At 41.8% G+C, this 15748-nt stretch overlaps 1 protein-coding gene across 1 annotated transcript; it reads left to right on the top strand.

Annotated features, from left to right (window-relative positions):
- The first annotated feature begins 4262 nt into the window (after positions 1 to 4262).
- purab (purine-rich element binding protein Ab) lies at positions 4263 to 11193 on the top strand. Its single transcript, XM_080745826.1, has one exon. It carries the CDS (start codon positions 4313 to 4315, stop codon positions 5168 to 5170), a length of 858 nt encoding a protein of 285 aa, XP_080601952.1. The 5' UTR covers positions 4263 to 4312; the 3' UTR covers positions 5171 to 11193.
- The last annotated feature ends 4555 nt before the right edge of the window (positions 11194 to 15748 follow it).

Raw genomic sequence — 15748 nt, 5'->3', positions numbered from 1 at the left:
ATTCACAAATAATTGCACAGTTGTATAGCCTATAAGTGTACAACACGTGATCAATTAACTTAACATTGTGATAGGTGACAGGGGGATTCTGCCATGGTATTTTCCATATCCTGCTCAGCTACAGCTAATAAAACCACATTTTCACTGAATACATCTCCACCAATGAAACGTAAGCTCTGCGAAATATGATCAGGCTTTTTACGGCGGCCACAAGTTCCCCTCCTCCCTCCATCGCCACACCAGTCCCTCCCTCCCTCCCTGTATCCATCAATCAAGTCATTCACAAGATTCGCCTTTACCTCTCTCTCAACAACAGAGCCCACCAATCGCCCTTCGATAGAGGTCAGCAAGCTCTGCTTTATCACGGGGGAAACGTTGCTTTTTGAGGACATGAAGTAGAATCCTTTGAGAATTAAGCACGTGCAGAAAACACCACTTAAATCCACCATTATTAGGCCCATACGCAAAAATGTAATAGGCCTATACAAGGCTGTGGCCTAACTAGAGTTTCTTAAGTTGAGTGCTTTAACACTGAAAACCACAGGCATTAGATTAGGCTCACTAAATAAAACTAAGAATATACCGAGGACTTCCATTTCTCACCAGTGAGATTCCCCCTCGCGTCACCCCCTCACCGAGGGCTGAACCTCTGTCCATGGTCCTGAAATGTCAGGACCACGGACAGAGACCACATGTCTTCTCTTCCGGCTACCTTTGCAACACTGTCCAAGTCTACAAGGTCACAAAGTTCATCTCGTCCATGCAAACCACTGGTGGGCCTGGAGGTTATTGTATGTGGCCCCCCAAAATAATTGACGCAAAACTTATACCATTATAGAATACATTTGATTTTTTTGAATCCTTGGAAAATCCATTGATCGATCATTAAAATAAAAATGCGCTGAAAATGCACGCTAGCACCCACCCATCTTGACCGCTGTGGTCAAGATTGTGAAGTGCGCCCTGATCCAGAAAAGATAATGCTGAGAATCGTCCACATTCAAACTAGATATTATTGTTCACTCTCCGGCAGCTGCTCTGCTGACAGCATGTTTTGTCATCTTAAATGCTGCACTATCATGGATGATTTTTCTTGTGTTTTTCATGTGTGGGTCGGGAGGGAATACTATGCCTATAGCCTCGTATATTACAGTTTGTGCTAATAGCCCTGTGGTTCTCAAACCTTTTCATGTCAAGGGACCCCCAAATCGATGTGTATTTGGCCGCGGACCCCCATTTGAAAAGGTTTTGTCTTTTCTGCCAAGGACCCCCTGTCTCTCTCCCTGTTCCCTGTTTCTCTCAAATGTGTTGGCTATAAAGCTCAAAAGGTACAAGATTGTGAGCTTGTAGATCTGCTGTTTTTGAATATTTAATGTACTGTATGCCCATCAATGGATACAGTGGTTAAAATGGTCGTGATGCTGCAAATAACACATGTTGCTGGGGACGTTAAGAAGGACGAATGATCTCTGAAACTCGCTGTATGCACACTATATTATCTGTCCATGGTGCTGTTATATATGTATATAGGCCTATATGAATTTATTTTGTTGTAATTAATATGTATATTTTATTTTGATGTAATTTAAGAATTGATTTATTTCCAGAAAGATTTCACAAGGACGATTCATAGAACAGTTTTTAGAAGCAACTGAAATACAATAGACTAACAACAAGAAACAGCAGACCTTCCCGTGACCCTGTTGCTCCCTGAGCGAGGTTTCCTCTTTATTATTTTCTTCACAAGAGCGCCACCTAAACGGGCTTACCTTCCCATTCTTAAATTAGCTGAACGAAGACGTCGAACATCAACATGTTAGTCGTGTCAGGTCAGATTGCCAACTATGGGCTACCGCTAAGTACATTTCTATAGAACTTTATTTATTTATTTATGTATTTATTTAGTGAAAGCGATCGAAAGTCTGGAATTCAAAATGTACTTGAGTAAAAAAAAATACAAAAGTATTGGCATCAAAATGTACTCAAAGTACCAAAATTAAAAGTCGTGCAGTGATGATATTATAGATCTTCTATTTTCAAATGGCCGAAATCTATAAGGCTGAATGATGTATGTTTGTAATCTATCTATAAATGCGACAAATCTCTGTCTGTCTGTCTGTTTGTTTGTTTGTAATCCGCGTATCTCGAGAACCGTTCGTCCCACCGGCTTCAGATTCGGCACGCGCGTTCCCCGCCACGGCACGGAGTGCAGTGCCGGGTCTCGACCCGACCCGACGCGCGGTTTTCCCGAACCGGCGCGAAACGTTCGGAATCTCCTTATGCGGGGTTGATTGTTGACATCAGGCTGTTCCGGAGGAAATCGGCGAAAGCTCTGACTCATTGTGACATCACTTCATAAAAGGCTCTGACATCACGTACGCCACATGAGTCAACAAAAAATCTCTGTGATTGTGTATGTATGTATGTAATCCGCGTATCTGTGATTGTGTATGTATGTATGTAATCCGCGTATCTCGAGAACCGTTCGTCCCACGGGCACGCGCGTTCTCCATATATGGGCATAAAATGAATGCCCCCATATATGGGCATAAAATGGATTGCAGACAGACAGATACAGATATCTCCATATATGGACATAAATGGACAGAGGCAAACAGATGGTCAAAGATCTCCATATATGGGCATAAAATGGACGCAGACAGACAGATACAGATATCTCCATATATGGGCATAAATGGACACAGGCAAACAGATGTTCAAAACGGGTCCTATGACAACAGGTATAATGAGGTTTGCATTAAAGGGGGAACCGGCACTGTGTCTGCAACACAGTTGGAGGCACAGACAGATACTCCATATATGGGCATAAAATGGACGCAGATAGACAGATATCTCCATATATGGGCATAAAATGGACCCAGAACTATAACTGCAGTGATCTCCATTTATGGACATAAAATGGACGCCGACAGACAGACAGACAGATACAGATATCTCCATATATGGGCATAAATGGACACAGGCAGACAGATGGTCAAAACGGGTCCTATGACCAGGTAAAAAACAGGTATAATGGGGTTTGCATTAAAGGGCGGGGCATTCATTCCCTATTTACATTGTTCCGAGTTGGCCAGGTCGCCGACTAGACGCTGGGCCGCCCGAAGGGCGGCCCAGCTTCTAGTATGTAATAATAATACAAATCTACAAAGTAACTAAGTTTCAAATAATTGTAGCGGAGTAAAAATACAATATTTTCCTCTGAGATGTAATGGAGTAGAAGTAAAAGTACTGAAATATGGAAATACTACACAGTACAGTACAAATACCTCAAAATTGTACTTAAGTACAGTACTTAAGTAATATTACTTTGTTACTTTCCACCACTGCAAGTTAAACTATCATTCCTTCAGGCTGTTTCAAGGGCCAAGCTATATGTTCTCTGTCCTTGGTGCTGAAACGCCCAACTGGTCCCATGGCAGCCCTCAAATATAGGCTACTTCACCTGTTCTTCTATTTGTCCCTTTTATTATTATTCTTTTTTTCTTTTTTTTTTATCTTAATATGTCGTTTGGTGGATTATCGTTACCAAAACATCTTCTAAATGACTAAATCTGCTGCTGTCTGTCTTTTAAGACGGCAGTGTTTTAGGTTTACATGGGTGGGTGTGTGTGTGTGTGTGTGTGTGTGTGTGGGGGGGGGGGGGGGGGGGGGGGGTGAACTTCAGTTGCAAAGTAGACCTACTAAAGGAAAAAGCATTGGTTCTCAAAGTGGGGTAAATGATAGTTAGGACAAAATGATCCCTTATGTGGGTATGTAACTGTGTAAAAATGGGTATTGGTTCCATTTGTAGATTTTGTACACTCCCAGAGTTACATGAAGATTGATTTTACAATAGCCTAAATTAGGGTCTCAGAGATAGAAATCCCATTAAATGGCCTAATCCATGTCAAACTGGGGGTCCTTGAAATTAAAATGGTTGAGAATCAAAGCCCCATTGAATTGAATTGAATTGAATTGAATTGAATTGAAATCGCTATAGAGTTGTAAAAAATATCTCATCTCTCATGGGGGTCCCTGGTGTATCTTTTCAAATGGGATAAAGTTACATTTTTTGTTGCAAAGACAACACGAGTGTCTTGAACGCATCCCGCTGATCCAGGGGACTACAGTGGTGGTAATGGGTAATGCGACTACAGTGCTTTCATCCCCCCTCCCTCCCTCCCCATCTCGTCTCTCCTAGAAGGCTCTGGTCCTCTCGCGATAGAGCGGCGGAGTGGTTTTGACGGGCAGTCAGTCGAGGTTGCAGCAGGCAGAGGGAGAGACGGTGGAAGGTAAGCAGGGAGGCAGCATCATGGCGGACAGAGACAGTGGCAGTGACCACGGAGGGCCCACCGCGGGCCCCGGCTCGCTGCCTCCGGGCGGCGCGATGATGGGCGCCGCGTCTCGACTGCAGCACGACACCGAGGAGCTCGCCTCGAAGCGCGTCGACATCCAGAACAAGCGCTTCTACCTCGACGTCAAGCAGAACGCTAAAGGCCGCTTCCTAAAGATAGCCGAGGTCGGGGCCGGGGGAAACAAGAGCCGCCTCACTCTCTCTATGTCGGTCGCCGTGGAGTTCCGCGACTATCTGGGGGACTTTATCGAACATTACGCCCAGCTGGGCCCGAGCAACCCGGACCTGGTGCAGGACGAGCCGCGGCGGGCGCTCAAGAGCGAGTTTCTCGTGCGGGAGAATCGGAAATATTACATGGATCTGAAAGAGAACCAGAGGGGGCGGTTCCTGAGGATCCGACAGACCGTTAATCGGGGGCCCGGGTTGGGAAGCGCACAAGGCCAGACCATCGCACTTCCAGCGCAGGGTCTCATCGAGTTCCGCGACGCTTTGGCCAAACTCATCGACGACTACGGGATCGACGAGGAGCCGGCGGAGCTGCCCGAGGGCACCTCGTTGACGGTCGACAACAAGCGGTTCTTCTTCGACGTGGGCTCCAACAAGTACGGGGTGTTCATGCGGGTCAGCGAGGTGAAGCCCACGTACCGGAACTCCATCACGGTTCCGTGCAAAGTGTGGTCCAAGTTCGGCAACACCTTCTGTAAATACGCGGAGGAGATGAGGAAGATCCAGGAGAGGAGTAGAGAGAAGCGGGCTTCCGAACTGCTACCTGAGGGCCCGATGCACGGCGGGGGCGACGACGGAGAAGATGATTGACGAGGATTTGAAGCAACAACAAAAAAACAGTAACTAAAAAAAAAAGAGAAAAATTATAAACATAACTGAATTTTGAGAGAAAAATGAATCAGACTTTTACTGTAAAATAGAAAGAGAATTCCAAGGGAATCACCATGCACCCCAACACAACCTCCACAGTCAAAAGCAGCACCTCTGGCTGTCTGCTCGCTCATTACTGGATGTCACCCCACTTACCAACCATGTTAACAGTAAGCCGCTGCTATCAAGAACTGAACTGTAAGATATGAACTGTTTCCTACTTGATTTACATGACAATGAACTGAGAGTGTTTGTATCTCTATCAAACGACAGATTTTGCACACATCAAAGCTATTTCGAGAGTAAAAAAAGGGGGTTTCAAGAGATGAAGGCCTGCTATGTGATTTCAATCAAAAACGAAACCTAGAGGTCTATTATGTAAAATGACAGTCGTCAGAGGGAACGAATATTTGACATCAGCACAAAGAGAATATATTATGGACTTTATGAAACCAAAACCTGATACCAGATGTATAGTTTATTATAAAGGTACGCAGAATAAATATGAAAGCGCTCTAAAAGTGTATGAATTGCAGAAACGCACTACAGGCCTGTAAACACCTGTCAGCATGCGTAGGCTCATGTTTTGAAAAAGAAGTTTGGCAAAGTAGGCTATAGTGTTTAATTTGATCTAAAAACGTAGTGGGCTAATTAAAGCATTTCTATCATGTCATTATAAAGGTTAGAACTCAGAATAAATAGCCTATATGTTTGCACCTCAATGAAGGGGATAAATTTAGCTCTATGCTACTATTGAATATCAGCCCTCTTGCACCATGTCCATATAAACTTAAATGAAAAAGTGCTAACTTAGATGTACTAATTATGATTTTGTGAATCAGCTGTAAAAAAAAGAAAAAGAAAAAAATCCTTTTTAAGATGCCCACGTTTTCTGTGGGTTTATATGTATTTTCTTTCTTAATTTTTCTTTTCCTCTGGTGAGTGGGGGATGCAAAAGCATACAGTCCACTTGTGGGAGGCTGGGAGCACTAATAGGCGTGTAAAAAAAAAAAGGAAGAAGAAAAATAGATGCATGAGCGTAGCGCTGGCGCGGCTGGATGTTGGAAGCCGCAGCGGCCCGGGCAAAGCATCCTCTCTGACGTCACTACAACCTGGTGCCTTATACACTCCACTCGTTTACGTGTCCTCACGTGGATGGTCTTTGACCTCGACCGCTGTACGTTTCCATTTATGAGTGCTGTGGGTAAGAAGTAAGGCCAGGGCCGTGGCACTCGCACAGCCATAGTGCGGAACATCACCAAAGGTGAAGCCAAAGCGGTTTGCTGGGAGTCTTTCCCAGAGGGTTGAGTTGAGTTTGAGTTGTGTTCCCATGGAACTGGTCAAACCGAGGAAAATGGTACAGGATATGGTCCTGCAGCCTGTGGCAGCGCTAAGGGTGAGCATGGAGAATTATCTGGAGATGTTATGGGTGGCTCTGCACACCTTGTGCACCATGATGTAAAAAAAGTAAACGTAAAAGTAAAACCACAGGAAAAGAAAGAAACAATCAGGAACGGCCAAGTACGGCTGTTCGTCAGAGACGAGATGGATGCTAAGAAAGAGCCAGGCAGGCAATCAGTCAGTCAGTCAGTCAGTCAGTCAGCCAGCCAGCCAGCCAACCAGGCCGGTCCTGTCCCATGCAGTCAGTCCAGAGTGAAGTCCAGTGGATGGAGAGGCCTAATCAGTGCGAGGACAAGGCAGTATCTATCTCTTTATGGTGCTACAGCCCCTTAATCGTTCCCCCGGGGGGTTCTCGCCGCTCAAGATTATGTCACTTTTGCATTATTATTATTATTATTATGATGCAATTAATTTTCCTTCAAAGTTCTATACTCCACCTTATGTTGTCCGAAGCATGTTGATCTCCCCACTCCCCATGGCAGAGAGGGAGCTAGTGACTAGTGCAGGACATTTCATACTAGTGTGCAATATTGTGTACGTGCCAATCACGGCATTGTATCACATGTATAGACTATTAAAAAGATGAGAATATGTATAGGCGATGTGATCAATAGATATCTGAAAGCATGAAGATGAGGTTGATAAATCTGCATTATATTTACTGAAATGTGAAGTCTTTCTTCTAGCACTTGCTCTAAGTGGAAAAAAAAATGTCCGACTAGTAGTGAGGTATCTTACTGTCATGTTCTGTAAACCAGTAGGCCGCCTTGTCTGTCACTCAGTGCGCGTAGACTAGCTCGGGTGTCTTATACCCCCTAGTACGGAATCACCCAAGGGACTCAAGCCCTCTCGTTCCTCGTTCTTCTCCCTCTCCAAACACACAAAGCAGACTGTTTAGAGGCTCTAATTGTCTCTATCTCAGACCCATCTAGCCCCTTGCAATGGCCTATCCTAAAACGGAATAGTGTCTTGGAGGCTAGGGTCCAAGGATGATTCTCTCTCTCTCTCACACACACACACACACACACACACACACACACACACACACACACACACACACACACACACACACACACACACACACACACACACACACACAGAGCATTTCCCCCTGCTGAGGCCTCTTGTTGCTATCTGAGTGCTTGTGAGGCCCCTAAAGTATTTTGAATAGGGTCTAGAACTGCACAAGCCCTCTTGTAATTTGAAGCTGGAAAATGAACTGTGCATTTAGAGCTTGAGTGTCACCCCTCTCTCGCCTGGGGGCGGTGATTGAAAACAGGAGAACTGAACAGCTAAGATTTTTAAATATTTGAAGCTAACCACTTCCATGGCTTCAGTCCAACAAGGATATAGGGATCAATCCCACCAAAATGGATAGAAGGATAGAGGAAATCTGTTGTTGTTTTTGCAATGAAATACACATTCCTACCCCTGATGTGATAGTGGACAGGGTTCTCCTACTCTTCTAACTAAAAACGAAGATTTTAAGTATTATAAAAAATTGTCTATATAGAGCCAAGCTCACCCAAATGCCTGTTACGTTTGACCATGCCAAATCTGGCAATTTCTCCCACATGGTCTCACAGACACTTAACCCATTCTTCACTTTAGACCAGATTGACCTTAAGGCTTTTTAATTGAAGCGTTAGTTAACAATCAATAAGCCCCAAGTGGTTAGTTCACCTATGAGCTTTATTTAAAGCTCTGTAGGGCAGGATGGCTTAGACGAGCTTACACAACCAAACACAAGATACAGGGCTTGACAGGGTGGCATGCCGTCTAGCTGGCATGAAGGGGAAAGCCAGTCCATGGATTCTAGCTATAGATTACATCTGGATAAGAACAGTTGATGTAGTTGCAGTCTGGGGCCTGACAGGCATGGATGGCTGATACATAAGCTGAGGCAAATGCCCACAGAGCACACCTGGGCCAAAATAGTGTCAGATGTACCACTAAATCCTTGTTTTGACAACTATGTCTATGGCAGGTGATCCAATAAAAATGACCCCCTTTCCCCCAAATAAATCCAGTCAAAGCTGGACTATTTGGCCTAGGTCTGGGTCTGAGTGTTAGTGAAAGGCCTGACAAAGCCTGGCTTAACACTTTCAGGGCTTTCCAGCAGCAGCCTACCAGCGCCTACCAGCCTTGTAGACAATTTTAGAATGGATGTATCTCTGTTGTAGAGAATAGGAAATCTCTCTGCCTCTTGAAGATCTATTACCTTACACTGCCCTGTTGATTGCCAAGAGCCCATTTACTACATTAAGCAAAAGGTACAAACTCTACCTATGACTGTGCACAGCAAAGCACATTTGAGGTCAATGCGATTCAAGTTAAATTCACTGTGATTCTGGACATTTGGTTGTGAAGCAGCACTTCTTTCCCACAGTGTACCAGCTTTAGATTTGAAGTCCTCCTCTGAGCAACAAGAAAACTGGAATTTCCGCACATCCATTTCTCAGTTTCTCTTTCTCTAATGGCCAAATAAAGAGCTTAAATCTGCTTATAGATTACAAACTCTGTGAAACGCACACCTTCTTTTTGAACAAAGACCAAACAAGACAAAGACGAGTTGTCTTGTTGTCTCAAAATGCTATCACAAGGTGCTATTGGGTCAGTTGCGTTCTCAGTGTGGACTCTATGTGCAGGGTTCCTCCATCATTCGGGGCCAGGGCTGGATCGGTAGGGATGTATATCCATTGCAACGCGGTGTGTCTAGATCTCTCAGATCACCCAGAACCATCTATAGTCATGGTTCAAAGTGGGGTGACCTGGCAGCCATGTTTTACCCACATTACACCGTAAACAACATATGGACTAACATTTTAAATGGAGGGCAGATACCAGACGTTTATCTTTTATTTTTTGTTTGTTTGTTTTCATCTTGCTTTCTTAAAATTGTGAGTGGTCTAATCTATGAATCCATATCAATAGCTCTGGGTCAGTTTAGTGTACATGGCTGAAGGTGCACCCATGTTGTTTTGTACTGAAGAGACATGTTTTTGATTTATTACGCATATACAGTGGTAGCCATTATAGAAGTCCCTCACCACTACTTTATCATACATCTCTTTGTCCAGTAATATTGTAGTAGCCACTGCAACTCATTCTTTCCAATTATTGTACAATCGAGCTGAACAGCCATATTGAAAAACCATTCTTTTACACAGTGATAAACAAACTATTTGTTACGTATTTTGACTACAGACAAGAGTAGAACATTTAAAAGTTAAGGCATAACTAGGCCTATACAATACAATGCTGCAGTAGTTAACTATTGCATGCATGTATTAACAAGAGGGACCGCTACAATGGGCACATCTGTAGGTATTTAGTCTACGTACTTGTTTTACCTGTGTTTTACAGGGGACTAAACGTGTGTAATATCGCATTGAAACAACTGCATGTACATGACGTAAACTGCAAACTTCCACAAGACAAATGAGGGTGGTATCTATCTGTCTTTACCAAACTGAAAAATACACTAACTGAACTTCCATAAGATGTTTCCAGACTTGCAGGTCTGATCTCTGTTCCTAGTTTCAGTGTTGTCGTTTTTCACACAGGCCATTCAAAAGTTCCACATTAACCACGCCGCCAATTGCAGCCTCCGGTCAAAGCCAAGCGCTCGATGATTCATCATCACATACCTATTCACAAGTAGCTCATTCGACATGACTTCTTTTTGCACATATACAAAGTATGGGTCCATTACATTTTGGCGGACTGTACAGACAACTGTTATGTACAATTATAAAAGAGGCTCTTTAAAATGTAAAGATATAAAGATGTTGGGAAATGGATCCTGGAGTTTAAGGGGTGGGGTCAATGCACAATGAACATATCCCATCATTCCCATGTCACCGTATGGTCTAAAATCCCTTTACCATCCCCATGAGATAATATGTTGTATCTTTAAAAAAAATATTTTATCTGTGGCGTGTGTGTGTGTGTGCGTGTGTGTGTGTATATAAATATATATATGGTTTGTTATATATGATGCTCCTCCTTTCAGAAAAATATAACATGTAAACAGGAAAAACATATTGCTGTTTTTTTCCTTTGTATTTTATACTTACAGAAAGCATTGAATAAAAATGGATAAATACTTGCACTTTAGATATATTAAGAAAAATAAAAATCTGCATATTATTTTTGATAGGGATCTCACATTCAAAGAGTATAAATTACAGGCTTTGTGACTATTGCTGGACAGAGATGTATTGAGTTCTAAGTATATTTTGTCTGTGTGTCAGAAGGTTTACTAAAGTAAATTGCATGATAAAAGTAGTGCTACACCGATATTGTTATTTTTTTTTTAGTTGGTAAAAGAAAATGTCTGAAAACTGTGATAACAATCCTCTTGTATCATGTTTTAACTTCTCATCCTTCCATTTCGAGAATATTTCTTACTGAAATATGGCCTTTTTCCTGACTACATGACGATGGTGCTTACTTTTGGCTTTGACATCCGAGCTCATCCTATACATCTTGACATCATCATAACTTGCATCTTCACTCTTCATTACTTTCTGTTTATGTACTTTCACTACCTTATTAAATTTCTGTTGATGGCAACAAGGGTGTGCTGTTTTGTATGTGGTTTGTTTTAATGTTGGGGGGAGCCTTGTCGTCTGAAAAAATGACCAATCGCGCAATAAAAGAAAATCATTCCACATGTCCCTGTCTCCTCGAAACTGTGAGTGATATTTCTCCCCAGTGGACACAGGTCAGTTTAAAAGATGGTCTTTATTTGTGACGTTGTCTCAGAATAACTGGGTTGGGTTCCCTTGCATACGTAAAGGTTCAAAATAGAATTTTAATTGTCAATAACTTATTGTTTGTTAAAACAGTGACACCTTTTTTTATTCAATAAAGTGTAAACGAGCTGTTGGTCTGCTTGGCCAGTAGCCTACATAATATTATCTAATGCTAAATCAGTAATAAGAAAATGAACGCAATTAAAATAATTAACGCATTTTAATCGCACACCTTTCTCACTGGACAAGTTTCATGCGTACTGATCATACTGGTGCTGTGGTGCACCTACCAACAGTCAACAAACCCCAGTGATCAGACTGCTTATTTGCTCGGCCCAGTGGATGCGAAAGTTTGATTAACTCATTTTGATTAACCCATTTAGACTGGGAACGCATTATTTTGTGCTTTAACTATTGAAAAAAAACGCAAAAGGTAGGCGTACAGAAATGGATTTGATGACTGTAACCATCCTTTACTTAAATGAATATCTCTGTTTGATTGCATGCACTGTGGGGGGTTACTAGCCTTACATTATGCTCCTGCAGTGACTTCCGCATTGTGACGTGGGACGGCAACGTCACAATGCAAAAGTCTCGGCAGAATGCGTCTTAATGTAAGGCTATAGGCCGGGGGTTACTAAATTAATGTGTTTAAAAGTGCAAAAGGTATCAAAATATACAAAGTACAAAAGTAAAAGTACTCATTATGTATAACGTATAAAATGTAAAAATATATTTGAAAATAGCACTGTCCCATTGACTTCACTAGAAATATCACAAAAATAAATAAAGTCTGCTTTAATTAGCATGTGAGGGGTCAAACTAGGCTCAAACAACCATTCATGATTCTGAATCCATAGCAAGCATTTGTTTTGCATGAAAAACATTCCTTGGGCTACATATTAGCTCCCTAAAACAGTCAAAAGTGATGAGTCATCACTTTATTTCCACTTTTCACAGTTTTGGGCTGCCGAAAGTTAACCCAAGCAATGTTTTTTATGCAAAACAAATGCTTGCAATGGATTCAAAATCATGAAGAACCCCTAGTTTGACCCCTTACATGCTAATTAAAGCAGATGTTTTTCCTTTTTTTAATATTTCTAGTGGAGTCAATGGGACAGTGAATATACAAATGGCCATAACCTTTTTTTTGCGATGTTTCCGGCAGAGCAGGCCTCTCATTCTGTGGACCTTAATGTCCAAACTAATAGATAAAACAGAAATAAAAAGTATGGCAGAAAATCACAGGTCCTACCCTATTCCTTGAGCTTTTGGGCTTGTGGGTCCCCGGCTATAAACACATTTGATGTTAAGAGTCTTGTTTCTATTTTTTCTTCTTTTTCTATCAGTGTTTATTTCTTCTCTAATGATAAAAAAAAATACTATTTACTACAGGTAGCAGGTAGCTCACTGAGTTAGGGCGCTGAAGTTATGATCTTGAGGTGGTACGTTCAAATCCCATTCTACTCTTTACTTTGAAGACTCATTTCTAAAATAACTTCAAGCTACAGCACAACCAACGATAGACAAATATGCTGCTAACATTCCAATGCTGTTACATTCCAATCTACTAGTATTATTATTATTCATATTACTGACACTTTAAATGTTTGAGTGTTTGATCTCTTAACCTTGAGATCATCAAACATCAAAGACAAGAGGTTTGTCATTTCACTGACAGCTGCATTAACCAGTTGTCTAAAGCAATGTCATTGGGTATCCAGGTGTCAATCAACTCTAGACAACCTAGCAGGTACAAGAGGGGGTGGGGCAAAAAAAAAGCAGGAAGGTAAACAATCTGACAGTTAGAGAAACTACTGAAAACTGTGATGTTTATGAATTCAATAATCTGGTAAATGTTGTCACCAAATGAAGCAGGCCAGGGATAATAAATACCAGTGTGGACATATCAGCATGTTAGTGTGTTTGGAGCTGGGGTTTCACTCAGTATTTCTACCATAACCAGCTGACATTAATAACTACCAGATGGACTGTTGCTGGTCAACTCACACACTATCGTGGAGGGGAAGAGAGTGTGGGAGACATTTCAACAGACGTTTCTGAGTGAGTATGGACGCTATCTGACAACTTCAGCCCTAGAATGGCCGTGATTACTTACTTACATTTTACAATGTCACCGACACAGTGGGGCATAGGAGTGATCTATAGCTTTATACTGTATATGAAATACATACATTAAAGGAATATCACAGCCAATCTAGGACTACAGTGGGACCTTTAACAGCTTTGTGGTGATTTGGATAGTGTGCCTATAGCAGGGGTTTTCAAAGTGGGTGACGGGGCACCCTGGGGTGCTGTGATGGCAGTCCAGGGGTGCCTCAGAATAATTTGATATTTGGAATTCATCAATATATCACTACATCAATATCACTTCACTATGTTTTACACTGTACTTTTTCCATCTACAGCCAATAGGACCTGCTACCAAAGCTGTTGCCGTAGAGGTGATCAGGACTTGTCACTGCACACCTGATAGACACAGTCAGTCAGTCAGTCAGTCAGTCAGTCAGTCAGTCAGTCAGACAGACAGACAGACAGACAGACAGACAGACAGACAGACAGACAGACAGACAGTGTACTGTGTTCTCCAGCTCACCAAACTCATCTTGCTGGGGTACTGCTTGAAGGCAGCAGTCTGTCTAAAGTATTCAGTTCAGAGGAACTGTGAGCACAGACAATACTTTCATTGAGGATTTCAAATCAGCACCAACAAGCAATCAGGACAAAAACAAATGTAGTTTGTGAAGCTAACTACAAAATGAATGTTCCTTTGGACTGGATGTGTCCTTCATATAAGAATATTTTTTTGAAATGAAAGCAGAGTGATTCACTACTTCTTTCTTACATCTATGATGCTGCTTTAATGATAGGTAAATCAGTCTGTTTGATGTTATTGTTTTGTTACTATTGGTTGGTTGAAATGTCACTGATGGGCATGTGACAATTATGATATAATTGCCATCATAATCGTCTCCATGTTGCAAAAAAAATATATATATATATATATCTGATCTATAAGCTCACAATGCATCGCAATGCGACACGTTGTGAACTTGTAGATCGGCTATTTCCACTACTTTAAATTTTGACTATAACATTATTAAATATGGCCTATAATTGATATATTCCTTCCAATGTTCAAAGGACAAATTAAATTAAATTGTTGTGCAATTATTTGTATGACAATCAATCAAGTGAAATGTCATGATGGTGACACTGATCTAGGATCTGATATTTATTTTACTATTTCTCTGATATTTATTTTACTATTTCTACTTATTACCAGTAAGACACCCTAAGGACGAGAAGTGAGATTGTGCTGAAACAACAGAGACTGACACAATATGTCCATATATGGGCATTCCCAGATATGGGCTTAATATTGATGACATCAGGGACCTCCATATATGGGCATAAAAGTGACTGTCTTGGCCACATATGGAGCGTGACGGACTGACTGACACATGCACGCACTCACATGATCTGCAGGTTTTCATACTAGTAAGACGCCTCAGGGCAACATGCGACCTCAAGGTCGCGCCATCTGGCCAGTGATATTGGTCCAGTTACCCATATATGGAGACCCCTGCATGATAGTCAACAATGTTATGTCAAAACATGCCCATATATGGGCATTACCAAATATGGGCATTCCCAGATATGTCCTTAATATTGATGACATTGGGACAGGGATCTCCATATATGGGCATAAAACGTATGTTAATTAGTAAAGTCAAGCAGGGTCTGGGTTTGATGCCTGGAGTCTCCATATGGGCATTAGGGGGTACCCTAACAGGGCATCATTTATCCTTTATTAATATACATATACATATATGGGCTTAATATTAACGTAATCGGGGAAGGTAGGGTGTAAATCAGAGTAAAGCAGGATCTTGGGCTAGTTGGGGCCTGGGATTGATGACATCAGAAATCTCCATATATGGGCATAAAAGGGATTTTGTTTCTGGGGATGCCCATATATGGACTTCTTATCTTATTTTATCCTTTATTAATAATAATATGTATCCATATACATACAATATATTGTATGCCCATACATGGAGATCCCTATCTGAACCAGCCACACAGATATAGGCCATGTCTTGGCCATCTGGCCGGTGATATATATCGATGACATCTGGGATCTTCATATATGGGCATAAAAGGGATTCTGGGGAATACCCATATATGGACTTTTACATACATGTCACCTGTGATATCACCTGTGATGTCACAGTGACAAAGGGAACCCATAGACCGTAAAAATGTGTACTTACTGACTGACTGACACAGACAGACAGACGGAGACAAGCTGCGACATTTCTCATGGTAAACT

The sequence above is a fragment of the Nannobrachium achirus genome (genome assembly GCF_963921795.1).
Source record: "Nannobrachium achirus genome assembly, chromosome: 17".
NCBI classification, from domain to species: Eukaryota; Metazoa; Chordata; class Actinopteri; order Myctophiformes; family Myctophidae; genus Nannobrachium; species Nannobrachium achirus.
This window is presented reverse-complemented; position numbering and strand designations above follow the sequence as displayed.